At 42.8% G+C, this 26,588-nt stretch overlaps 1 protein-coding gene and 1 non-coding gene across 2 annotated transcripts in view; one reads left to right on the plus strand and one right to left on the minus strand.

Moving 5' to 3' along the window:
• Positions 1-4,078: 4,078 nt before the first annotated feature.
• On the plus strand, positions 4,079-4,153 carry Trnas-cga (transfer RNA serine (anticodon CGA)). Its single transcript has one exon. It is a non-coding gene; the product is annotated as a tRNA-Ser (tRNA).
• A 1,235-nt stretch (positions 4,154-5,388) lies between these two features.
• The window catches only part of LOC126457462 (protein snakeskin-like), a 33,123-nt gene continuing 11,923 nt past the window's right edge, over positions 5,389-26,588 (minus strand). The window contains exons 2-3 of the mRNA XM_050093751.1: positions 11,948-12,145; positions 5,389-5,807 (exon numbers count right to left, since the gene is read on the minus strand). Coding sequence (XP_049949708.1) covers positions 5,586-5,807; positions 11,948-12,145 — 420 coding nt within the window. The 3' untranslated portion in view covers positions 5,389-5,585. The remainder of the gene's footprint in view (positions 5,808-11,947; positions 12,146-26,588) is intronic.

Raw genomic sequence — 26,588 nt, forward strand, 5'->3', positions numbered from 1 at the left:
CAGAAGAAGAAGAAGAAGAAGAAGAAGAAGAAAGGAAGATCAGCGTTTAACTTCCCATCGACATCGAAGTTATTAGAGACGAAGCAGAACCTACGATTATTTCAAGGGTGCAGAAGGAAATCAGCCGTCTCCTTTCAAAGGAACCATCCCGGCATTTATCCGGAGCGATTTAGGGAAATCACAGAAAACCTAAATCTGGATCGTCGGACACGAATAAAAAGAAGAATAAGACGTGGAAAATGTTATAAGTGGTTGATAGTTTACGAAGCATAAATGGCTGTTTTGAATTGTCGTTCGTCCTTGCTGGAGGTGAAAGTCGTTATTTGTCCATTTGTGAATGTTCAGAAGTCTGACAATCCGAAGAGAACGATTGAAATTGGAATGTGTGATAAAGTTTGAGTCTTGTAGCAGGTAACTGGAAATTGGTATGTTGCTAGAAGGTATGGAAAACTGGTCAACAGCAGTTAACGACTGACGACAATAAGCCGAAAGAACGAGCGTATTTTCCAGGAACTGCTCGCTCCTAGCGTTGGTACGGACATTAATACAATGTTGGCAACGTGTTCATTTTTTGCTAGCGTTCCCAGAACTGTACGCTCTGCAGCTTACTTGTGCTGCATATATTTCAGGTTATCATGGTTGCTGATATTCCGTCTTGACTGACGCATGGAGCCATACATATTACTTTCACGTCCTGAGACTTCGGTTTAGTTCAAGGTCGTAACTGGGTAATAATTGTATAACAACTGTTTTAGTTTAAAGATGTTGACAATATACTCAATCTGTGCTGAATCGAAAGCTCTAACAAAAAATGTAGAAGTTTCACTATCTGTGCAGTTGCGGGGAAGGCAGTATCCTTGCACCTTTTTCATTCCAGATAACTTCGATAATCATATTTGTGTGCATAACAGTTGTGTAGTAAGGTGCATTTGTACTGATTTTATGTCATGCTGGATTCTCTGATCCCACCCCACCCCAGAATAGAGACTCGGCGTGGCTGACACTCCAAGTATCTCTCTGCACTAACAAGTTCCTCACCGTGAGGTCGGCACAGATGAATCGATCGAATCATTTTAAACGTTTGTCGTAAAAGCTAATACTTCCCTTGCTACTGTGCTACTACCAGCCGATTAGCGGGCAATTTGTGTTTCAGCAGTGGCCGATTTGTCATTGGGCCCTATTTCTACTTTGGCTTCAACACATTCCATTCTTTACATAGTGGTATACGAGAAATTTGGTTGTAAATTTTTGTGAAGAGCGTTGAATATTTTACGTCTGCAAATTTTATACTCCTTAGACAAAAATAACCTCCGTAGGAATGTTTCTACACAAATTAATGTCCCTGCACAGGATCTGCATTGTTCTTCCACAGTGTAAAATTCTTACTGTCTGAAAAAAAAAAAGGGAAACTGCCATCTGTTACTACAATGTCATGTTCTCACTACACCAGAAGAGTTAGTAAAAAGTTGTTAAGATAGTTGACTAATTAGCTGGAAGTTTATGAATTGCTATAAAACAACAAAATCATATTTGATGGCTTCTGCGAAGCAGGCATGGGATAGATACTTTTCGAAAGACAACTTAAATCGAAATTACTGCTAACTAACCGATAAGCCGCGCGGGGTAGCCGTGCGGTCTTAGGCGCCTTGCCACGCTTGGAACCATACATTCGGGGTTCGAGTCCTCCCTTGGGCATGGGTGTGTGTGTTGTCCTTAGCGTACGTTAGTTTAAGTTAAATTAAGCAGTTTGTGGGCCTAGGGACCGATGACCTTAGCAGTTTGGTCCCATAGCAGTTTGGTCCCATACAACTTACCACAAATTTCCAACAAACCAGACAGAAAATGCGGAACCTACCCAGAACATGGCGTATGATAATAAACAACTATCCTGAAGTTTCGTTTGATGCACCTCCACCAGATAAGACATTAAAGATATGATTCTGTGTATTATTAATGATAAGCCTGTTTTCGCCAAAAGTGAACTTGCTATTCGACGTAGTCCACATTGAGATCCATGCAAACATTTTTGCAGCGATTAATTTTAAGGGTGACTGCAAAATATCCATTTACGGCAAAACGTAGCTGGATGTGGAATTGAGAACGGCTAAAAGAAAAAGCAAAAAAATGGTTCAAATGGCTCTGAGCGCTATGCGACTTAACTTCTGAGGTCATCAGTCGCCTAGAACTTAGAACTAATTAAACCTAACTAACCTAAGGACATCACACACATCCATGCCCGAGGCAGGATTCGAACCTGCGACGTAGCGGTCGCCCGGCTCCAAACTGTAGCGCCTAGAACCGCTCGGCCACTCCGGCTGGCCACTGGTACTGCAAATAACTCAGATTTACTATTGTTAGTGAGTTTTGTACGCAGATATATTGACTTTGGCACAAAAATGCTAATCATAATACATACTCTGCTAATAGTATTTTTTATCTCAGTTATGTATATTTTAACGAAAGAGTTACGGGAGTGACAGTAATTTTGGTATTGTAGAATCAAACTATGTTGAACATGGGTCGTGCGAATCACCTTTTATCTCAGTTATGTACATTTTAACGAAATAGTTACGGGAGTGACAGTAATTTTTGGTATTGTAGAATCAAATTATGTCGAACATGGCTGCGTGCGCCGGCCGGAGTGGCAGAGCGGTTCTAGACCCTTCAGTCTGGAACCGCGCGACCGCTACGGACGCAGGTTCGAACCCTGCCTCGGGCATGGCTGTGTATGATGTCCTTAGGTTAGTTAGGTTTAAGTAGTTCTAAGTTCTAGGCGACTGATGACCTCAGAAGTTAAATTCCATAGTGCTCAGAGCCATTTTAACCATGGGTGCGTGCGAATCACCCTTTTGCAAGCCACGGCTCTTCTCACGTATTTTTTCATTTATTTTGTCCGGAAGCCTTCTTAGCATTCACTAGTTATTTTTGTACTTCGGAAAACAGTCTAGATCGGTCACATTATATTTGTGTCCGGTTTCAGCCCAAGGGCGGACCCTCTTCAGACCATACTTCAAAGTTGATAGGGAAACACGGATCCACGGAGGAACAACTGCAGAAAATCTTCCGGATGCAGTCAACTGCAAACTGTTTTTCCAAGTAAAATTTTAAGAATCTATTGCTGTTTTTGCCAAAATGTTTTCGAAAGTACTAGTTATTTTGTTACCATTTGAAAGATAATCTGTAAGATGAATCTTTTTACGACCTTGAAAATACTGGTTCTACCCTTTCCGGCAGATAGACCGACTATCCTTTTGCCATTGGCTTTTTCGCATTGCTTCGATTATTGTTTCGTCTGACGTGTAGCGATGGATCTGCATTCCCTTACATTTAAACAAAACAGTGCACATTATCCACTGTAGTCTTTTGGGCCAGGCACAGTCGTTGTTGAGAAATTCGTTTTAGCATTTGCTTTTGGGCGGTATTCAACAAACGCGGCACCCATCTTGTATTGTGCACTTTCTAGACGTTCTCTTTGTGGTGCAGTTTTGGGATGCCCAGTTTATTCATTTGATCGAAACACACACAGAACGACTACTTTGAAAAGCAGAATTACCAAGTTTATTCCGAACGTCAATTAACAATTGACTTACGTTGATAGGCAACGAATGTATCATAGACATTTTCTCCCTTCCTCGGGTGTTCGTTCTCTTCCATGTTCATATCATTTCTTTTCTGTGCCTAATATCTGTACGATCTGTAAAGGTAAGCAATTGAATTGATACGCTTTCGGGCTCTCGTTCGACTCTTATCAGTTTTCGAGATAATGAGTGCTGTTTTCGCCAACCCAAACCTGCGGATCGTGGCGCAGAGTTCCATCACCCTGTCGGAACTGTAAGACCCAAACTGCCCGCTCTCCCCCTTAGTGACAACTGATCACACAGTGTGGGCCATTTCGCGCGTGTACAGATTTGTGCCTGAAACTTCCTGGCAGATTGAAACTGTGTGCCGGACCGAGACTCGAACTCGGGATCTTTGCCTTTCGCGGGCAAGTGCTCTACCAGGAGAGCTTCTGTAAAGTTTGGAAGGTAGGAGACGAGGTACTGTCAGAAGTAAAGCTTTGAGGACGGGGCGTGAGTAGTGCTTGGGTAGCTCAGTTGGTAGAGCACTTGCCCGCGAAAGGCAAAGGTCCCGAGTTCGAGTCTCGGTCCGGCATACAGTTTTAATTTGCCAGGAAGTTTCATATCAGCGCACATTCCGCTGCAGAGTGAACATCTCAGTCTAGATTTGTGCCTGTCTAATCTCGTACTGCATCCCAATCGGCGTCAGTAACTACCGACGTGAATGTTTTATTAAGGCCCTGTACACAAGGCCTCACAGCAATAACTGGCAAGAATCCGCGAGGGGTACTGAGACCATTGCGAGAACGAAGGAAAAAAATTCAATATTTAAATTTTTAGGCGAAGACGGAGGTAGCAGATTTGAGTCTCAATCAGAGACAGTGTTTTAAATCGCCACAAAAATGTTAATCGTTGCATATATCCGCTAAGAGTTGTTATCTCGGTTGTGTTTTTATTAACGAATGTTAGTGAAAGAGTTACGGGAGTCGCTATAATATTGGTGACTTACCATATTCACTGGAGTATAGATTGATGCATTATATTTGACTCTTTGCATATGGCGACATCATTCATATTATCCGCTGTGAAGGTCTTTTATAAATAAATGTTTTATTATCAAAAACATACACTGGTACAGCTACACATTATAGTCTCATATATATCCTCAATTAGATTTTGTCTTACACAAAAAATTTTTTTCGTTATATCAGCAGTCAGCATATTGTTTCTTAACACATATTGTAATGGAGAAATTTATTACGAATGCCAGTAGATTTCCTAAGAAATCTGGATGTATATATTGTATCTACTGGTGTGTCATGTTCTTACCACTCTGGATTGTTGGAAGTTTACAGTTTTTATTTATCTGAGTGCAGGCTGAAATATTCGAGACTGCGAGCTGTTCTTTTCTTGTTAGTCCAGGCTACGATCTGTTCATTTGATGTTTCGTATGCTAGATCACAACAATACGTCGTACATGGATTAGTGTACTTATTGCTAGCTCTGAGAATAAAAAAGTCGATTAAGATAGTGAACTGATTATGTGTGGATTTTCGAAACAACTAGATAAAAGAATTCCTTGTCTCGTTTTCATGTGAGAGCACCGTCCTAAAGTTACAGGCGATACTCGGAAATATTGTTTCTCACATGTCACAGCGCTTGTTACTCTACCAGTTTCACTGTGTATTTATGAGCTACGTGTTTTCTAACACATACTACACTAATGAATTGTATGTTGAACTGTACAAACTCTCCAACCACTGGAATTTGTTGCATTTAATATGTTCCTAATCTATTGCTAATGAAATGTAATGTCTGGACGGACACACACACACACACACACACACACACACACACACACACACACACACACACACACACGTGTTAGAGAAAGAGCAACAGTGTTGCCTGCATTTGTCTGACACAGTATGCTTGTTAGCAGTCAGTAAGTAGTCGCGTTGACACACTTATTCCCTATTTGTGCACAGTGGACTGCCTGGGAGGCTTTGGTTAGACTCTCTGGAGCAGCTACATCTCCTTGAAGTAGACGTAGGACTCGACGCCGGTGTCGAGTAGGTAGCCGACGCCGTTGAAGACGCAGAGCGCGCCCAGGGCGATCCCCACCTTCTTCTCGGCGCTGACCTCCAGGAACTGGTACTGGTACTCGCTCTGGTAGCGCACCCAGTAGTGCAGCGCCGTCGCGCCCACCGCCACCCACAAGAACGTGCCCGCGAAGTTGAGCAGCGCGTCCTGCAACACACACACGCGTGTCTCTAGTCTGGCTTCAGTCAGCCGCAGTCTGACGTTTAAGGTCGCCACAAATAGTCTGCAGCCAGCCACCGCAGCGCGCTGCCCTCCGAGGTGACACAAAATCTTTCTCCCACAAAAATCATATGAAAAATCTGAAATTCATGTACGGTATTTCTCTGTCTACAGTCTCTAACTCTTTTTCTCAGAAACAGGTTGATGTGTCAGGCTCAAAATCACGTCAGATACTAACGAGGGAAGCTCCCCATCGCACTGTCCTCAGATTTTGTTGGTTGGTTGTTTGATTTGGGGAAGGGGGCAAAACAGCGAGGTCATCGATCCCATCGGACAAGGGAAGGATGGGGGAGGAAGTCCGCCGTGCCTCCAAAGAACCAGGCATTTGCCTGAAGCGATTTAGGGAAATCACGGGAAACCTAAATCGGGATGGCCGGACGAGGTTTTGAACCGTCGTCCTTCAGAATGCGAGTCCAGTGCCCAGTGCGCCACCTCGCTCGGTTCAGATTTAGTGGTAAGCTAGCGCATTGGATAGCCTGTCAAAAACTGAACACAGATCAAGCATGAAAACAGGAGTGCACTGAACTGTGGAAAAAAGAAGCTAAATAGATACACTGAACGGTCCAAGATTGTTGTTGTGGTCTTCAGTCCAGAGACTGGTTTGATGCAGCTCTCCATGCTACTCTAGCTTGTGCAAGCTTCTTCATCTCCCAGTACCTACTGTAACCCACATCCTTCTGAATCTGTTTAGTGTATTAATCTCTTGGTCTCCCTCTATGATTTTTACCCTCTACGCTACCCTCCAATAGTAAATTGGTGATCCCTTTATGCCTCAGAATATGCTCTACCAACCGATCCCTTCTTCTAGCCAAGTTGTGCCACAAGCTCCTCTTCTCTCCAATTCTATTCAATACCTCCTCATTAGTTATGTGGTCTACCCATCTAATCTTCAGCATCCTTCTGTACCACCACATTTCGAAAGCTTCTATTCACTTCTTGTCTAAACTATTTATCGTCCACGTTACACTTCCATACATGCCTACACCCATACAAATACACTGCTGGCCACCATAAATGCAACACCCTGAAGGAAGCATCCGAATCAAGTGAAATTTACACCATGAGTTTGCAGCGATGAGATATGCAACTGATTAGAATTTCAGCGCAGACGCACATCACGCGCGCCTGTGGCGCCACCTCATAGCGCCATTTAGGGCTTGGCGATTTCGACGAGTGTACGTTCGGCACGTGTGTTTACCTTGTGGTTGTTTCACAAGACGATCAGTTATGCCTCGTAGAAAACAGCGAACATCTTTTGATCAAGTATCCGAGTTCGACAGAGGAAGGATAGTGGCTTACCGAGACTGTGGATTATCATACAGAGAAATCGCTAGTCGTGTTGGACGAAACCAAACAACTGTAATGCGGATATGTGACCGTTGGATGCAGGAGGGTACGACGGACCGACGTGGTCGATCGCATTCACCTCGGTGCACCACTGCACGTGCTGATAGGCATATTGTGCGCATGGCAGTGACGGATCGCTCAGTGACATCCCGAACCATAGCACAGCACATTGCGTCTGTAACGCATCATCCAGTGTCTGCGCGTACCATTCGACGCCGTTTACAGCAGAGTGGTCTGTCCGCAAGACGTCCATTGCTTCGTCTACCATTGACGCAGAACCACAGACGTCTCCGTCGCCAATGGTGTGATGACAGACGGATGTGGACGGCAGAATGGAATGACGTTGTCTTTACTGACGAGGCACGCTTCTGTCTGCAGCACCACGATGGTCGGATTCGAGTGTGGAGACACCGTGGAGAGAGGATGCTGGACAGCTGCATTATGCACCGCCACACTGGTCTTGCACCGGGTATTATGGTATGGGGCGGTATTGGATATTACTCTCGCACGCCTCTAGTACGCATTGCCGGTACTTTAAATAGCCGGCGCTACATATCCGAGGTGCTGGAGCCAGTTGTCCTTCCTTACCTTCAGGGCTCGGCAACAGCCATATTTCAACAGGATAATGCTTGACCACACGTGGCACGCATTGTCCAAAGGTTCTTCGTCAATAACCAGATTGAATTGCTTCCCTGGCCGGCTCGCTCTCCGGATCTTTCGCCGATAGAAAACATGTGGTCCATGGTTGCTCAACGAGTGACCCAGATTACATCCCCAGCTGCCACACCAGATGATCTTTGGCAACTTGTGGAAGCTGCTTGGGCTGCTGTACCCCAGGAACACATCCAACGTCTCTTTGACTCAATGCCGAGACGTGTGGCAGCGGTGATCTCCAACAATGGCGGCTACTCTGGCTACTGATTCTGGCAGGAACCACATGTCACAGACGTCTGTAAACGTAATCATTTGATACTTGGTCAACATGTTATCTACAAAATAAATTTTGTTGTGCTACCTCTTGTCTTTCTTGGTGTTGCATTTACGGTGGCCAGCAGTGTACTTTCAGAAACTTCTTCTTCCTGACACTTAAATCTATACTCGATGTTATCAAATTTCTCTTCTTCAGAAATTCTTTCCTTGCCATTGCCAGTCTACATGATCCAAGATTAAAATATGCAATATTGAGCTACTTCGAATGACCGTGGCCTCATAGTCATGTTGTCACGGTGTTCGACTGCGAAGGGGGAGATCCGTTCTTTTTTTCTTTTTTTTTTCACAAAATTATGAACTGCCCTTCCGGTCATAGAGGTGTCTGTTCGCTGTATTCAAATTTGTGTCTGTATCGTCGTGTAACGAAGGGAACTCCAGACGTACGTACCTCCTATTGTTCTGCACAAGTGCTGCATTTAATGCCTCTTGCGTTACGTTTTGGAAGTTTTGACTCTTGAACACCTTCGTTGTAACACAGGTCACAACCTTTATTTGTTGTACATTCAATCTCTGTCGATCCATCATGGACAGGGAACATCAGCTGGTTAAGTAATTATCAGTAGCAATGAAATTCTGCAACAACTGTGCAACTGAGATATTATTTTATTTTATTTTGACGACATCCAGTTTCGGCATTCCACTATGCCATCTTCAGGCGCCATAAGCATCTCTCAAAATACACGATAATGCCATACAGTGCCATATATTCCTGGATTTCGTGAATTCAAACCGTTTCACAAGTGCTTCATTCGAAGCCTTGGTAGCTATATGGCACTGTATGGCATTATCGTTTAGTTTGAGAGATGCTTATGGCGCCTGAAGATGGCATAGTGGAATGCCCAAACTGGTTGTCTTCAAAATAAAATAAAGTAACGTGTTAGTTGCACAGCTGTTTGAGAATTTCACTGATATTGACAATTTATTTGTTGTTTTCGTTTCTGTGATAGCTCTATGAGGCACCTCGCCTGCTCTCAATATTCATCACATGTACTTGCGACGGTAATATATTCTTACCATATGACTCATATTCTGTAACCAATGTATAGTACGACTGTTACCAAGATTACAGAAGGAGAACAGACACGTCAGTGACCGGTCGGACAATTGATAAATATGTGAGAAAAAAGGGCACAGGGGAAGTTTGAAGACGGATCGCGTGCTTTCAGTCCAAATCTGTGTCCACACACCCACGCTATCGTGGTTTTTGCGAGTCGCTCGATGTTGCACATGTTGAGCTTGGACCGCTCGCTGTTTCTGTTTTCCTTCTTTTGTCACATGCTTGATCTGTGTCCAGTTTTTGACGGGCTATCCAGTGGACCATCTTACCACTAAATCTGAGGGGGCTGCGATGGGGAGTTTCCTTTGTTAGTATTAACTGGCCGCTGTTGCATCTGCTGCGCACGCCAAGGAGGTGGATACGACGAACTGCATGGTCCGTTAACTTTTCTTGTTTCTCTCGACAGTCGTTGGAAAAAAAGTTCAATTAGCTCTACTGAGCAGTCTGTAAATTTTATGAAAAAAATCTACTCGTATTAATACAAACAGAGGACTGTATCTTTTATTTACCTGCGAACAAAACAAATCGAAATTGAGATCGCATTTATATACTTATCTACGAATTAGCTGCCTTTTCTTGAAACTGATGGATGTTATGAGTAGTAGTCCAAGAGGAAGAAAAATTATATCGGATTATGGGCTGTTTCTTATTTACTCCGATCAAAGTCAGTGTTTTTGCAACTGTATTTTTTATAAAGGTTTCTTGAAAGAACTGCAACCAGTCGCCTTTTGTTTTGTTCTTCAGTTTTTATTATACCGTTGCCGGTTTCGAACCGCCTAGCGATTCATCATCAGATGGTATAAATTTATTGATTGTTTACAGGTGTGGGAGTCATGTACAGTTATTGGTTTCCGTTGTCTGGTTGCTGCTGCACACAGTATTCTGGAAAACATAATGAATGTTTTCCAGTGAACCTTAATTTTACTACACTTCACACACTTAGCCACAGGTAACACGTTACATATGCTTTACAAAACACTACGAATAAAAATAGTCTCCACTGTTCACAACTTAACGTTACTTAAGCACAGGAAGGAGCAAAGTATGCAATCATAAAAATATTTGACCAAAATTCTTGTGATTTAATGGCGCTGTCGGACAAAGAAACATTGCACTTTTTGTGAACATTTTTTCGACGTTGCAACTGTAGAAAAGGAACTCACCACCTGGTTCCGAAGGCAGCCCAAAGATGCTGATTTTTCTCGCCTGCTTTTTCATTACAGGACAAATGTCATAATGTGAAGGAAGATTCGTTGAGCGGGAAAAATGTCTAGTCTCAGATCAGTAAGTTTATCTAAACTCTATATAGTAAAATAACTAACGTAATCACTCGCGTTATCGTACGACTGGACAAAATAATGCAGCTCAGCGACGTGCACTGTAAGAGCAGTTTCGATTGAGGGCATATAAGAATATTTGTGAGACAATTAAATCACTGAAATATCAGTCCAGTCAAATCATGTCACGAAATCAGATTTTTATGCTACTGTGACTTGGATCAAATAGGAGATCATGATTTATGCATCTACATCTACGTGATTACTCTGCTATTCACAATAAAGTGCCTGGCATGAACCACCTTCGTGCTGTCTCTCTACCGTTCCACTCTCGAACGGCACGCGGGAAAAACGAGCACTTAAATTTTTCCGTGCGAGCCCTGATTTCATCCCGAATATACAGTACGTCTGAAGTGTGTGTGTGTGTGTGTATGTGTGTGTGTGTGTGTTTTGCCGGTAACCACTCTGCTACGAATTGAGCCCACATTTGACTGTTACGAGCAGTGGAGGACAAGTCTGTTAGTCTTTCTGACTAACCACAAACTACATATGTCCAGTTTGTGGCATTTTAGGTCAAGAAAAAGAGATAACTGGTATGTGTAACCAGACTATGACATGGAGTTTTGGTAATTAATGGTGGCCCTGATTGTCGACTGAAACTTACAGTAAGGCAGCTGTCGTTCATCTTGCAAGCATTGATGAAACACAGGGGGACGCGGAAATAGGACTTCGGTATGAATTACTCCCGGTGTTTAAGACAGGACTAGTGATGTGCTGCTGACGAGTCAAACATGGAAGATGGAAGAAGCAAAACTGAAAGGGGAAGCATACATCCCACGGGTCAGGTCACGGATTTTGCTCATATTTCGCATGGTTCTAGTACATACTTAAATGCAACAAACACTGCTCTAGTATCGTGCACTTTTCCATCTTTTTCGAGAAATTATTATTCAAAATTTTACGAACTAGTTGAACAGCATGTGAGAGCGCTATACGTCGAGCAGCGGCGTTGGCGCAAACCGCAGAAGACTGCAGGCAGCAAGTCTGCCCTTTCTCGTCGTTTTCTTTTCTTTTTTGCCTAGTCTTTCACCAAACACTCGTATTGCTAGAACGTATCACGTTTCTTTCAAAACGGTCATTGTGGTAATTTCATGACAATGTATAATCGAGGTACAGTGAGTAATTATGATGAAAGGAGGAGTTATTTATCGATATATTGACGCACGTATCGATGGTACATTCATACACATATCTTTGACCCGTTTAGTGTATGCTTCGCTGATAACAAAAGAAGTACATGAGAAAGCTGTAGATTTTTACGCGAAGGGATACTTTTTCCACACAGACCGTGGTCCCACCTGAGAGGTACCTGGCTAGTACTATGAGCATTTGCTCACCGTGAGCGTCCTCCTCTGGCCGAGGCAGCTGGCGACGAGCGCGGAGAAGGTGTAGATGAAGAAGCCCACCATCACCCCAGAGGCGACCATTTCGGCGTCAGGGTCCTTCTCGTCGTTGATGTTCCAGCTGCCGCCCACGCCCAGGAAGTCGCCATTGTTGCCCGAGCGGTACAGGATCAGCGCCACGATGTTCAGCGCCTGCAAACGACGGATGTGACGTCAGTGCTATCCATCACTGACTCCACTCAACTGACCTGGCCTGGTCCCTTAATCTAAAAACGACATTGGCAGTGTTTACGGTTCATGATATGTGTCTACTAGGAATAGGTGGCAGTGTCAGTAAAATATTTGGGTCTCAAATCTGCGTTCTGTGACCATGGAATAGGGTGTCCATGGTTTTCTCGCCAACACTTAAGGCTAATGCAGGTTGATTTCATAAATGTGGCTACTCTTACACAGCTGAGCGGAGGTCAGTCTCCAACGACCACGATGTCGACAAGACGTTAAGTGTTCCTTTCTGTTGTTCCTTCACTTCAGGAGTCTCATCTGAATTTTACTCTCTTTTCATCAAAACGTATTTCAAGAGCTTTAGAAGAATTATAGTTTTGGTTCAAATGGTTCAAATGGCTCTGAGCACTATGGGACTTAACATCTGAGGTCATCAGTCCCCTAGAACTTAGAACTACTTAAACCTAACTAACCTAAGGACATCACATACGTCCATGCCCGAGGCAGGATTCGAACCTGCGACCGTAGCGGTCGCGCGGTTCCAGACTGAAGCGCCTAGAACCGCTCGGCCACACTGGCCGGCTGTAGTTTTGGTGACTAGTATATTATAATTTAATTTTTCTAGTTTAGGACGCAGTCACGAATGATGTGACAACTATGTTTTAAAACACTTTGTACATCATTAAAAGCAGAGCTACGCCATGAGTACAGGTAGAGCGGTAGAAGTGAATGAAGCAGTTATTTTGCAACTTTATACACCGAAGCTATCTTCTCGTACGCCAATACTTTTGCCTCACTCAACACTATTCGTGAAGAGATTCCTGTTAAACAAGTGCATTTGTGAATCTCTCTCCCTCTAAAGACTTAATCTTAAGGAGACATAATCAAATGAGTAGAGAGGATATTGGCTACACTCAAACACCCGATTTCGGATTTTTTATGTCACCTACACACATCTATTTTGGCGGTAGCTTATTTGCACACTTTCAGCCACTATTTATTTTAATCAATGGCGAATTTTGTCCGAATCCGCATTCTTTTTACGGTTAAAACCTTTGTCCAACGGAGTCGGCGACAAACGCTCCAGCTTCCCACACAACTACTTGCGCTAAATGCTGCCGTCTTACGCCATTCTATAATACCATGTAGACTCTACGAATTAAAAGTATCTCCAAGAGCTACGAAGATAAGCTGTGTCAAAACAGCGGAGAACTTCAGTTTCTTCGCTCTGAGAAGGACAGCGTTTATCCCTAAATTGTTGAATAACAGGTCCTTCAAAATTTTCAGCTACGGCTGAGATAATTTTGTCATCTATTCCAAATAACACTGTTTACCTCAATCAGATTTCAATGACGCAAGTATCTTCTCGTTCAAGTATTGTGTTGTATTGTATGTTAACCGGGGACCTAGAAACGACAGAGGGGCATCGCCGCAGCCGCAGTGGTCCACAACCCCACTACGACTACCGCAGTCCACTTCACCCAGGGTTATTGTGCGGTTCGGTTCGGCCCCCGGTGGACCCCCCAGGTGTTCCTTCCCGCCCGGAGAGCCGGGCGTTAGACCGCACGGCCAACGGGGCGGGCTCGTTCAGGTATACATCCACGTCTTCATATGGCTGTGCAGAAAAAAATATTTTATGCAACGGTTCCACATTTTGAATCGTATGTGCAATTGATTCTTCTCCTGAAATTAGGAAATTTGAGAAACGTAATTATTGAGAAATGACTCACTAGAGGGCAAAAATAATAATAAAAAAAGTATTGGCCATGCTTGTATACCTCGGCGTGGGTGACATTCATAAGCATTCAAGATACCAGTACAACAAGGAAATCAAACTAAAATTTCTTGATTTAAAATTTCTTATGAGCTACTTCATAATAATTTCGACATTTCGCGTAACTTCAGTAGCTTAACTAAACATACTCTCTATTTAAAATTACTGAGCCATTACGTAAGACAGCAGAAATGCTGTAAACTGATTATCGTTCTGTGAAATAAAATTGTACCAAATTATCTGTCACTTTTTTCAAACACTAATTAAAAAAATCGTTAGGGAGAGTTTCTTCTTCTTCACAGTGAAAATAGTTTATATCCTACTGATCTGAAACGACGCTATGGTATAAGAAATACTGAGAAATTGATGCCATTACTGTGCAAGGAATTTTCCGTCGTCTTCTTGGAACGTCTTTTTCAAAATTAGTGTGAAATGGTTGAGAGAAACCGTAGGCACTCGAATTGAAGTTGTCACGTGCAAACTTCTGCGGCACGGATATCATTGTGTTTTGGCAGAATTTTACTGACATTCCGCGTTTCCCGGTGAACTCCGCTTATCAGCTATCGGAGACATCCACGCAGCACAGTTTATCTAATCTTTAGTTTATTGCACTTATCTCGTGTGGCTGTCGAAACAAAAGTGAGTCACGCGACATCGATGCACAGCCAAAGATAGTGACTGTTACACCGTATTGTACAAAACACAGTCAAAATGTGTTTCTGTGTATTTCTTTAGCTTGTGTTAGCCGTTCCGTACTGAGAAATCTCGAAAAAGTAACCACCAGTCGTAATGATGATTCACTTTCATTTAACTTCTCAGTGATATGTTGTTAATTTCAAAGAAGAAAGAAGGAAGGAAGATTGGCGTTTAATGTCTCGTCTGCGATGGGATCATTAGAGACGGAGCACGTGCGCGGGTAGAAGAAGTATGTGGAAGAACTATCCCGGAATTGGCATGTAGCCATGTAAAACGTAAATCTAAATGGCCGGATCGAGATCTGAACAGTCGTCCTCCCAAGTAAGATTCCAGTGCCTTACTACAGCGTCGCCTCGCTTAGGATTTGCTGCGTGTGAAAGAGCGTTATCCTTATAATTAAACTATAAGATTAATTTGATTATAAGAGCTATACGATCACATGTAATACAGGACTTTCCCAATACGTCCAACATGGTGTGATTTTCCAATATCGGAGAGCCCTGGAAGTAGTGACAATGTGACGCTTTAACGCGTCTCACTATGGCAGGACAATTATAGAAATAAAGAGTTCTCACAGACGCTCACCGGCAGTCCTTCCTGAAAACCGTTTAGGAATGGAAGAGGAAAAGGGGAGTGGGCGATAGTGATTTTCGAAATAAATTACGCTCAACACCGTAAGATAGCTTGCTGTGTACGCGGTTGTAGAAAACTAAAACGTCTAATGAAATGAGGCGAAAGAACACTGAACATGAATAGTATTAAAAGGTGAGGGAGAGAAGTCTGCCCATTTTTTTTCTAGGAATTATTTACGAGAGATTCGTGCGCCTCGTTTATCCCGCAGAAAGAAAGATTATTGTTAGTAATGGTTTTAAATGCTATGGAAAGGTCGTCTGTTTCAGACATAAAAGTGTAAAGTGCCTTTTTCACGTCATGGGCGTGTAGCCTTAACACACGACAGTCATTTCCAGGAAAGCGTTTTGTTACATTCCCGACAGTAACAGCTGCATGAAGAAATTGCAGAACAAAGCATTGGGAAAATAAAGAAGAGGTTGACCTAAAAGAGAGAGTCTAATAATGTGGGTTGTCTGAATTACAATTGATGCCACACCGTTACCGAATGTTTCACATTTACTCCTATAGTTCTACTGGTCACCCATGAAATAAAGGCAGATAACACAGCATTTATGACTCAGCAGCAGCACTAATATTTTATCGCGGAAGGCGTGCAGGCCCCTAACATTGCTGCCAATTTCAAGAACAGGCTACTCAGCGTCTTTGAGATTACAGGGAAGACTGCACGCGTTCGTGACATCAGTTGCGGCAATACCAGAAAAGTCTGTGAAAAGGTTGTCGATGTGCAATAAATGGACGGTTAGATGGAGGTGAGAAAATCGTTGTAGACAGCTGAAACACGGATCGGATATGGATAGTGAAGCAAATGAGCCGTGTCCTTTTCGAAAGAAACATCCCGGTATTTTAGAGAAACCGCGGAAAACCCAGATCTGGACGCCAGACAGGGATGTGAAACTCAGTCCTCTCACATACGAGTCTAATACCATACCCGCTGCATTATCTTTTTCGGTACGGAGTCGAGCCGAATTGGTAGTAGAAGAGACATCGACTGAGCAAAATCGCGTAGGCAGGTGTGCTGATACTTGAGTGAAAAACTGCTTGTAGCTGAAACTTTTCATATACTGGACGCACCGAAACCAGTCACAAAAACTTACGTGTTTCAGTCACGGCGCGTTTCGAAGACTTAGCTTCATCTACAGTTAGCAATCGTGGACTTCAGTTGTCAACGTAGCTTCCATTCACAGATCGGCGAAAGATATCCCAATGAAAACCGTAGAAGAACAATAAATTTATAATAGGCTTCTTTTGGATACTTGCTGCCGAAATATCTGAAGTTTTGTCCCATTTATGTAGTGTGTTATCGTGATGAAATTAGCAGATGAGCTCAGTTAGAAGTCAAACACTGTTACCTCAAGAGGGCGTTAAGTCTCCGAAGGGCGTCAGGTGCAATAAATGTAAATTTTACCGACTGGTTGCGAAGTGTATTTGTTACGTATAATTTTGTAAGCCGCTTTACTGGCACTACATCTCTTTATTTGTTAAGACGCTCTTAAATGATACTGCTTCATATTATTGCTCAGATGAGTGTGTGAAGGTGAAAGATTTGACCCAGTGGTAGTCCAGTTTGTCATCCAAAAGAACACAAACACTATGTCAGTTGTCGGCGGGCATCTCATAATACTCGAAAATGATAATTTAACAATAAAACAAGTTAGGCTTTGTGATTATGTAGACTGAGGCACCACTTGAAAATTAATAATAACATAAGTAAGTAGAGAATATGTGTACAACAGTAAACAGCTCTGTAAGAAACAAAATACGGGAACAAATCAGGATTATAATTTATAAAATCATTACAATATTTTATAGGAGTCAAAAACGGGATTACAATCAGACAAAAACAGAGCTATATTTGTGCATAATTGTTTGCCAGAGGCATTATCATGATGAGAAAGAAAACAATCGCAAATTGTTAGCTCATTGTTCGAAGCGCGCTATTGCTAACACGGTTTCGACACCACCTTCAGCTACCCAACCGTCCAAAACTAACAATGAGATCGCTAACTTGGAAAAGTAGCCCCAGGCACTCCCAGAATGCCAAACAAATTTCACTGTCGCAATACCACACTCAGGTAAAGATCGCTCTTGAAGAATCCGCCACGCTCTCTCTCTCTCTCTCTCTCTCTCTCTCTCTCTCTCTCTCTCCATCTACATCTACAATCTACATTTATGCTCCGCAATCCACCCAACGGTGTGTGGCGGAGGGCACTTTATGTGCCAAATTTCATTACCTCCCTTTCCTGTTCCAGTCGCGTATGGTTCGCGGGAATGCCGACTGCCGGAAAGCCTCCGTGCGCGCTCTAATCTCTCTAATTTTACATTCGTGATCTCCTCGGGAGGTATAAGTAGGGGGAAGCAATATATTCGATACCTCATCCAGAAACGCACCCTCTCGAAACCTGGACAGCAAGCTACACCGCGATGCAGAGCGCCTCTTTTGCAGAGTCTGACACTTGAGTTTGCTAAATATCTCCGTAACGCTACCATGCTTACGAAATAACCCTGTGACGAAACGCGCCGCTCTTCTATGGATCTTCTTTATCTCCTCTGTCAACCCGACCTGGTACGGATCCCACACTGATGAGCAATACTCAAGTATAGGTCGAACGAGTGTTTTGTAAGCCACTTCCTTTGTTGATGGACTACATTTTCTAAGGACTCTCCCAATGAATCTCAACCTGGCACCCGCCTTACCAACAATTAATTTTATATGATCATTCCACTTCAAATCGTTCCGTACGCATACTCCCAGATATGTTACAGAAGTAACTGCTACCAGTGTTTGTTCCGCTATCATGTAATCATACTATAAAGGCTCCTTCTTTGTATGTATTTGGCAATACATTACATTTGTCTAGGTTAAGGGTCAATTGCCACTCCCTGCACCAAATGCCTATCCGCTGCAGATCTTCCTGCATTTCGCTGCAATTTTCTAATGCTGTAACTTCTCTGTATATTACAGCATCATCTGCGAAAAGCCGCATGGAACTTCCGACACTATCTACTAGGTCATTTATATATAGTGTGAAAAGCAATGGTCCCATAACACTCCCCTGTGGCACGCCAGACGTCTGTAGACGTCTCTCCATTGAGATACCATGCTGTGTTCTGTTTGCTAAAAACTCTTCAATCCAGCCACACAGCTGGTCTGATATTCCGTACGCTCTTACTTTGTCAGGTGACAGTGCGGAAAAGGAAAATGGTATCTACCTAGGAGCCTGTATCTAATATTTTCTGGGTCTCTCTCTCTCTCTCTCTCTCTCTCTCTCTCTCTCTCTCTGTCTCTGTCTCTCCCCCTCTCCCTTCCTCCTCCTTCCCTCCCTCTCCCGTTCCCACATCCATCATCTCCACATACATATGACAGCTATGTCATAAATCGTCATTCATCTTTCTGTAAAATTTTCTTGCACTACGCCATCGATCAATGACGTCGTGTATATGGGCAGTGAGCTCTAGGGGACAACATGACTATGAAAACCGAACCATATTAAATCTCCGTGATCATTCAGTCATTGACCTATGAACTGCACGTACAACGTAAGTCCTCGGCAGCAGCGGCCAAGTTTAGCGGTCCGTGTCAACTGTTTTCTTGAGCGGTCAGCAATATATTTGAGGTTATTTTTATACTTCACAATAACTTACACCAATGAACCAAAGCAATGACCACCTGCATGTTGATACACCTTTGGAAAGCAATAAAGCAGCGATTCGTCAAGTCTTGGTAGGTTTCCGGAGGTATGTGACATCAGATATCTAAGCACACGTCACACAATTCCCATAAATTACGAGCAGGATCAGTGGGCGCGGAGATGGCGTCTAATAGCATCCGAGATATGTTCTAATGGTTTCATATTAGACGAATTTGTTGGCCAAGACGCCAACGTGGGTTCGCTGTTATGCTTCTCTAACGACTGTATCACGATTCTGGCCTTGTGATACGGACAGTTATGCTGCCGGAAGAAGCCATTGCCGTCGGGGAGGATATCAAGCATATAGGGATGCATGTAGTCCACAGTGACGTTCGCATAGTTCACAGCTGCCATAGCGCCTTCCGTTACTGCCATGGAAGCCCAGGTGAATGTGCTGCATAGCATAATCTGCCCCCACTGGACTGCGACCATGACGCTGTGCATGATACGGGCAGCCGTTCACTTCTATGGTGGAATATCTATACACGAAGATCAATCTGGTGTAACAAGAAACGTGATTCGTCCGACAGGGCGACACGTTACCACTGATCTCTATGATCCCGTGCTCACTGCAATCGTAGTTGATAGCTGTCACAGTGCTTTCATTAGCGAAAGCACCAGCTAGCGGTAAACACGAGCACAATATCCTCTGTGACTGTGTCTGAAAATGCGTTTATGAGAAACTATCCTGTTATATACAAATTAAGAAGTCCCTGACGAATTGTGAAATATATAAAAAAGAAAAATTATTGGCCGTGTGCCGCATTATCATATCCTAAGAGATACACAGTGCTGTAGATCGCCTTAGAAGAAAAAAATTAAGTCAATCAGGGAACTTATAGAATAAAAAACTCGTGGTACCAAAACCTAAGGAACTAGTTCGGCAAGCCTACCAGAGTGCCGTATTTTGGGGCTTTCAACAGCGAAAACACCAGACTGATAACCCACATCTACTACGTGAATCCAGCACGAGGAGTTCATAATAAGGGAAAACAGTAATTAGAAGAAAGTGGAGGACTAAGTCTGTCTGTACTGTGTAGTAGGAGAATGTGCACTTTTATAAATACTGCTGCAAAGTTGCTAAAAAAACAATCATACATCATGTAGTGTTTCCTGTAACGTGGGCACTGGGGCTTTGAAAGACCTTGTAAACACCTCGACAGTATGTCAACTTGTAGCAGAAGTTCCTTTTTGTGGATAGCTGGAAGAGTGCATCAGAGAAGCGTATGATGTCAAGAATTGTCTTTATCTCACCGGTAAGAGGCATACGTACCACAGATAATAATTTGTCATCAACAGGTGTTCGAGACAATGTCATTGAGGCTGTCCAAAAGATATGCAGAGCGCAATATATCTCCCGAGAGGGTAGTTCAGAATTTTGGTTCATTGAATCTTCAGGCGTCTCCACACCTTCCTCCCCCCCCCCCCCCCCCTGCCCCTCCCCGCTCTTCGCTCTTCTCTTCCTCGCTTTTGTATCTCAGTAACGTGAGGTTTTCCGCGGGGAGAAGTTGACGCACACTACTTAATGTACTAGCCGAAAGTCATCCATATCCTTCCACCATCTCGTTACACACTGTTACCATGTGAGTGATCCCCCTCGAGATATGTGGCGTGTATTCTTGCGTTATTGAATTGCGTACAGTATAAGAACTTCGTCCTACCCGCTGCTGCTGCTCATAACCACAAAATGCAACAAATCATTTCAATGTGTCACTTTGGTGGATGTAAGTCAGTGAAATAGCACCAGAATTTGAAGCAAAATCTGCAGAAGACGCGATTATTTTTCTTTCTATTATTTAGATTATTACCTATTATCTCTGCTTAATGTTCGTCTTTATAGATAAGCGGGTGCGCGTGCAGAGCTGATCTACCATAGCAGTGGCTAGATTCAATTGTGAGACTGCACTTTTGCCTTTGCATTTATCTTGCAAAGTTTGAGACTTTTTATCAAATCACAAGGCTTTCAAGGTTCTTATTTATGATTCAGTTGACACTTTTTAGGCAGCCTACAACCTCATTAATCATGCGGAATCATATCGCTATAAAATTTTTTCCAGCAGGAAGTTGAATTAGTAATATCACGAACCGCTGTAAATTAATGGAAACACATCAGTCCAGTGCCATGACCGAGGTGGAAACATTGTCGCTAATGTACGAAATTGTTGTCAAGCGGCCCAATTCCCGTTAAGCCTGGTTTGCGCTGGAGCGAACTGGCAAAGAGCGCGAGCGAATTGCAGTTCGTCGTGTTTGGTTGATTTGGGGGAGAGGACCAAAACAGCGAGGTTATCGGTCCCATCGGATCAGGGAAGGATGGGGAAGGAAGTCGGCCGTGCCCTTTCAAAGGAACCATCCCGGCATTTGCCTGAAGTGAGTTAGGGAAATCACGGAAAACTTAAATCAGGATGGCTGGACGCGGATTTGAACCGTCGTCCTCCCGAATGCGCGTCCAGTGCGCTAACCACGGCGCCACCTAGCTAGGTAATTGTAACTGGTTCGCATTAGCTAGCGCCTGCTCGTATTCCGCAAGTTGGTCTTCTAACGAACCATCGAAGCGAGTTCTCGTCCTCTACGCTTGGACGCTGGCAGCACAGAATGCTTTTGTCCGCCGTTTGTTTCATGAGCAGCGGAGTGGCCTGGAGAGAATGTAATGTTTGGAAATATAAGGATACAGATGTCATACGCTGTTTGGGATCCAAGAGATCCGCAGCACAAATTCCGAAGAACAGAAATATGCTTGGTAGAAAACTGCCGAAGCACTCAAAGGTCCAAATGGGGCGTGAGAAAGACGATAAATTCATTACATGCTTGCATCAGGTAGGAACGCCGTGAACAAGCACAAGCTTTGATTTCGTATTATTGAAAAAAAGCACAGTATTTTTACATGTAAATAAATACACGCAAGTGATCCTGATTAAAATAATAAATATACGAAATATGTGGTCATTGTCGTTGTTTACTTTCGTTGTAGTTACAGTTACGTGGATTATGTGCATCAATGTCACGTTAGAGATTTTTGATGATACATGAAAATCGTTTAACAGGGTTCGCGGTTTCTGCCGAATAACAAACTACGTAGCAGATTTTATCAAGTAGCCTGTGTGACAGGTTGTTTGTATATTTAACATTTCATTAATCATACTTTTACTGACTTTATCTTCCTTATACGTACTTTAATAATATCCAGGATTTGCTTGTCATATATCACTGCAGATATCGGAAACTATTGGAGCTAGAGCGACTATTGAAATGCGAAACAGTTGCTAACTTAAACATCTCCAGTTGTTAATAACCGAAGAGTGAATGATAGCCTTTCTTCAGGTTGTTTTTCGTCGTCGTTAATGTTCTGCATTTAAATTTCATCTTCAGTTGTACTGCGAAGCCAGCAAAAAGTGTCAACTAACACAAAGCTGGAGTTGCATTTTAGTGTGGAGTGCACCATTTTCAAACATTTCACGCTTACATAGGTTAACACCTCTTATATTGGATCCCTTCTTAAATTGAACTGATCAGTAAAAAAGGGGTAGGAATAATAATGGAACCCTCTAGCGCCGTTAAACCGAACCTTGCACTCTCGTCGTTACGAGGAGAACGTTCCGCAATATTATATGCGTATGCTGTGCTGTTTCTATGCTTTTCTTTTAAGTAGCTGTGGTTTATAGCTTTTCGTCCTTACTTCAGATTGGGTAAATTGTACTATCCGCTTTGTAAAAAGTGCTTAATAGTGACAGCAATACCGTATTTCTCTTTGTGACTGTACTCTGTTATCCGTACGTCCTTGATGGAAATAAAAATCGCCTGTTGTCCTATACTGGTATTTTCCTATATTAGGCTGCTTATTTGGAGTGATCCAGGTTAGGAAAATAAATCCAAACCAAACTTGGCGTTTTTTTAAATAGTACTGAAATCACTTTTTACTATGAGTACTGAAACTATACTTCAATTTCGTAATTAATGAAGCTGGTACTAGTCATTATCTTTCTTGTTTTGTAGATAATGTCTAAATCTGGTAAATACGGTATCTGGGCGGGAAAAATGATGGAAAGAGCCTTAGATGCCTACGGAAATGGTGTATGGGATTAAATTGTGCAATTCGCTCTTGCATTGCTCCGAAAGCCGCTTTGAAAAGGCGTATTGATGGAGTTAATATGAACGCGGTAGAAAATAGCCTTTTGGAAGAAGTGTTGATCTTCATGAAAAAGAAGAGAGAGACTTGGTAATTCACCTGTTAACAGAATGAGATTTTGACTCTGCAGAGGAGTGTGCGCAGATATGAAACTTCCTGGCAGATCAAAACTGTGTGCCGGACCGAGACTCGAACTCGGGACCTTTGCCTTTCGCGGGCAAGTGCTGTACCATCTGAGCTACCCAAGCACGACTCACACCCCGTCCTCACAGCTTTACTTCAGCCAGTACCTCGCGTCCTACCTTCCAAACTTTACGGAAGCTCTCCTGCGAACTTTGCCCGCGAAAGGCAAAGGTCCCGAGTTTGAGTCTCGGTCCGGCACACAGTTTTAATCTGCCAGGAAGCTTCGCCTATTAACGTTGTAAGAAAGATTTTTTTGGTCGAACGAGCCGTGACCTTCTATGCCAAGCAACTGAAACAACGGAACCGAACAACTTACCCCATGGATTCAACCGGGAATTGAAGGTGGCTGGTGGCTGGTGGAAGTGGTATTACAAATTTATCTCTTGTCACCCTGGAATATGACAACGCCAGCCTGTGTCGATAGAAGCCTCATAAAATATTAGCTCGTAAGGGAAAACATCAAGTTGGTGCGATGACAAGTGGCGAAAGAGGAAGCAACACTACGGCAGGTTGTTGCATGAGTGTTGCCGGGATGTTTGTGCCAACCATGTTTGTGTTTCAAAGGATCTGGTTTAAATTTGAGCTCTCTGCAAGAGCTCCTCCAGAAACTTAATTTGCATGCTCACAAAGTGGCTGGATAACAAGTGAAATTTTTGTGCAATGGCTCGAACACTTTATGACACTGTTAAATCGACCAAACACATTAAAAGTTTTGCTTTTGGATAGGCACACTACACAGACTAACCGCAGATTTGCCGCAGTACCTTGGCAAGAGATCACTGAGTCATACTGCACATACTATCCACCGCCTGCAACGTTTGGATGTGGCCTTTTTTAAGCTCTCTGTGTGTTTCGCAGTCAATCTTGTGGCACTTGAATGAGAGAAAACATCCTATGTAGTCTGTTACGCAATTCCAGATAAATGAAATGCTCGACAATTCATAGAGGTTAGCTGCAACAGTTTGTTGTAAACGGATTAAAAAGGACTGGAGTTAAGCGTGTTAAAAGCAATGTTTTTGATGATGACGACTTTGCAGCAGCAGATTCATCAGCAGTTTAAGCAGAAACTTGGTTTCAACAGAAGATTCTGCAGGAATTACAGCAGCAGCCGTTTCTGATCTAGGAAACTGTACTGAAAGTGATACCACTTCTCATCAATATGGAAAGCTCTCCAAAATCTGAAACCTACATCAAGGCGAAGCATATATCTCCGCTGTCGAGAAGCAAAGGAGTAAGAAAGGGGAATTGTGTACTGTACTGTTTTGACTTCGTCTCGATATAAAAAGAAGCTGAATACCAAGGGGACGAAGAACGACTTCCTGCCTAGGTGTTGTCGAAGAATGGTTCTGTAAGCTATCCCAGGAAGATGAACAAAGGTACATGGTTGAATGTATGAAGTCCCGGGAGTGGACACATCAAGACGACGCTAGAGTGGGACCAAAGAAGAAGAAATATTATTGTGATGAATGTAGTGAGATTGTTTAGTTGAATTACAAAGTTATTTTTACTTTTATTGTTGGTGATGATATCAAGATTGTGCTAGAATGGGGCCAATGTTGTTACATATTTTTTTCAACATGGTTCAGTGTACGAAACGGAATGTCTGTGTTAGACCGTGTATCCAGAAATTGGACTACTGTAGATTTAAACTAAATACTTTTTTGGAACTTTATAAATTGTAAATATAATTAATATGTGCGCATTGTGATTCACAATAAATGTGGCTCTAAGTATACATGTTTTCATAATTTGTCCCTGTTCAAATTTTTGATTTAAAATCCCAGTGTCCATAAGTGCTCAATATAGGCTGTTTTACGCTAGAAATTCAGATATCTAAATTCTTCTTTTCCTACGCCGTTTTGCTTACTTCGTGAAAATCAGAGACTCGCCTTGCAAAATATCTGAATATCACAATTTTGTATTATGGCGGTAACTCTGTGATGTTATATAGTGTGTGACGATTATTAGTTTCAAAACAATAGCACAACATCAACAGGGTTGGCACGCCATGTTCGTTCCCTCCTGTTGCCTTCCGTTCGCTCCAGGATAAATGCTTGTTCCCAGGTACAAGCGAATGGTTCTGAACACTGGCGAATCGTCTGCGAATGCTCATTCATTTGTGTTCGTTTTCATTCTGTTCGGTGTATTCGCCGCTGGCTGGTGGTTGGCACCTCAGAGTAACGCGGGTTGCCTACCGTGCACTGTAGGACCCATTGGTCGCTGCGTCGTGGCAACGTTACGCATTACGTGCTAAATAATTGAGAGGGGATTTTACGGATCATGTTATCACATTGTTCCGACCTGAAGAGGCAACTTGTAGGATACATCTGCAATCACTTTCCGTTATGTGCGGTTAAGCACTGCGGCTGTATAAGATTTATTTGGTTGCGTAACTTGATTAGGATGGAAGTTGTGACACACATTAGATCTGTTTAATTGCACGTGACCAGTCTTTCTCTGTACGTATAACAGCTTGACTGCTGGTGGCTGTCGACCATTGCCGACTTGTCTGGAGCGTTGGAAGAGATTCTTTGAAGTTTATACACATATTGTTGGGAATTATTTTTGCTAAATGCATTGGAATTAGAGCAGACTCATTCTGGCCAAGGCTGTTACATTCATTTCGATACATTTTTTTCTTGCAGAGACCGTGTTCTAGTTTACTAGCTGTGTTTATTGCACGTTTTTCTCCTTCATATGCACCGAGGTGGATTTGGAATCACAGTTTGTCTGCCCTCTGCACCATTCACTGATGTACGACAAAAATGTTATACATTTCCTCAAGAAATGACGTACTAGATTTCGTACTCGAAAATAAATTAATGTAAGAGCAGATAACATATTTGTAATCACTTTAACCTCAAAGAACTATACAACAGTTCGCATACTTTATGGAAAGTTTCATCGGCACTTCCATTCTCCTGCTTAGGCGTGTTTTTCGCTGTACCAGATCGTCTGTTCTCATTTCTTAACAACTAATGATTTTATCGTTACGAAATGTGAGTGTAGTGCGCCAATGTGACTACTGGTTGTTATTTTAAAAATTAGGAAAATTAATTAGGGAAACTAAATAGGGAAGCTAACAGATCAAAGAACAAGGTAGCGCTTTTAATACTTAAAAGATATTCTCCCTTAAGAGCGTACTCGTGCACGACTACCCTGACCTCACTGCAAATTCAGGAAGTTATTCTTCAGATTCATTACACTTTATTGGCTAATCATTCTTAACGGAGACGCTGTAAACATTTTCCAATAAAGCGAAACGCCTCTGTTGAAAATGTTTCTCAATTTGCAGTTCGTTTAAGACGGATGAAG

Source organism: Schistocerca serialis, chromosome 2 (assembly GCF_023864345.2).
Source record: "Schistocerca serialis cubense isolate TAMUIC-IGC-003099 chromosome 2, iqSchSeri2.2, whole genome shotgun sequence".
In the NCBI taxonomy this organism is placed as follows: domain Eukaryota; kingdom Metazoa; phylum Arthropoda; class Insecta; order Orthoptera; family Acrididae; genus Schistocerca; species Schistocerca serialis.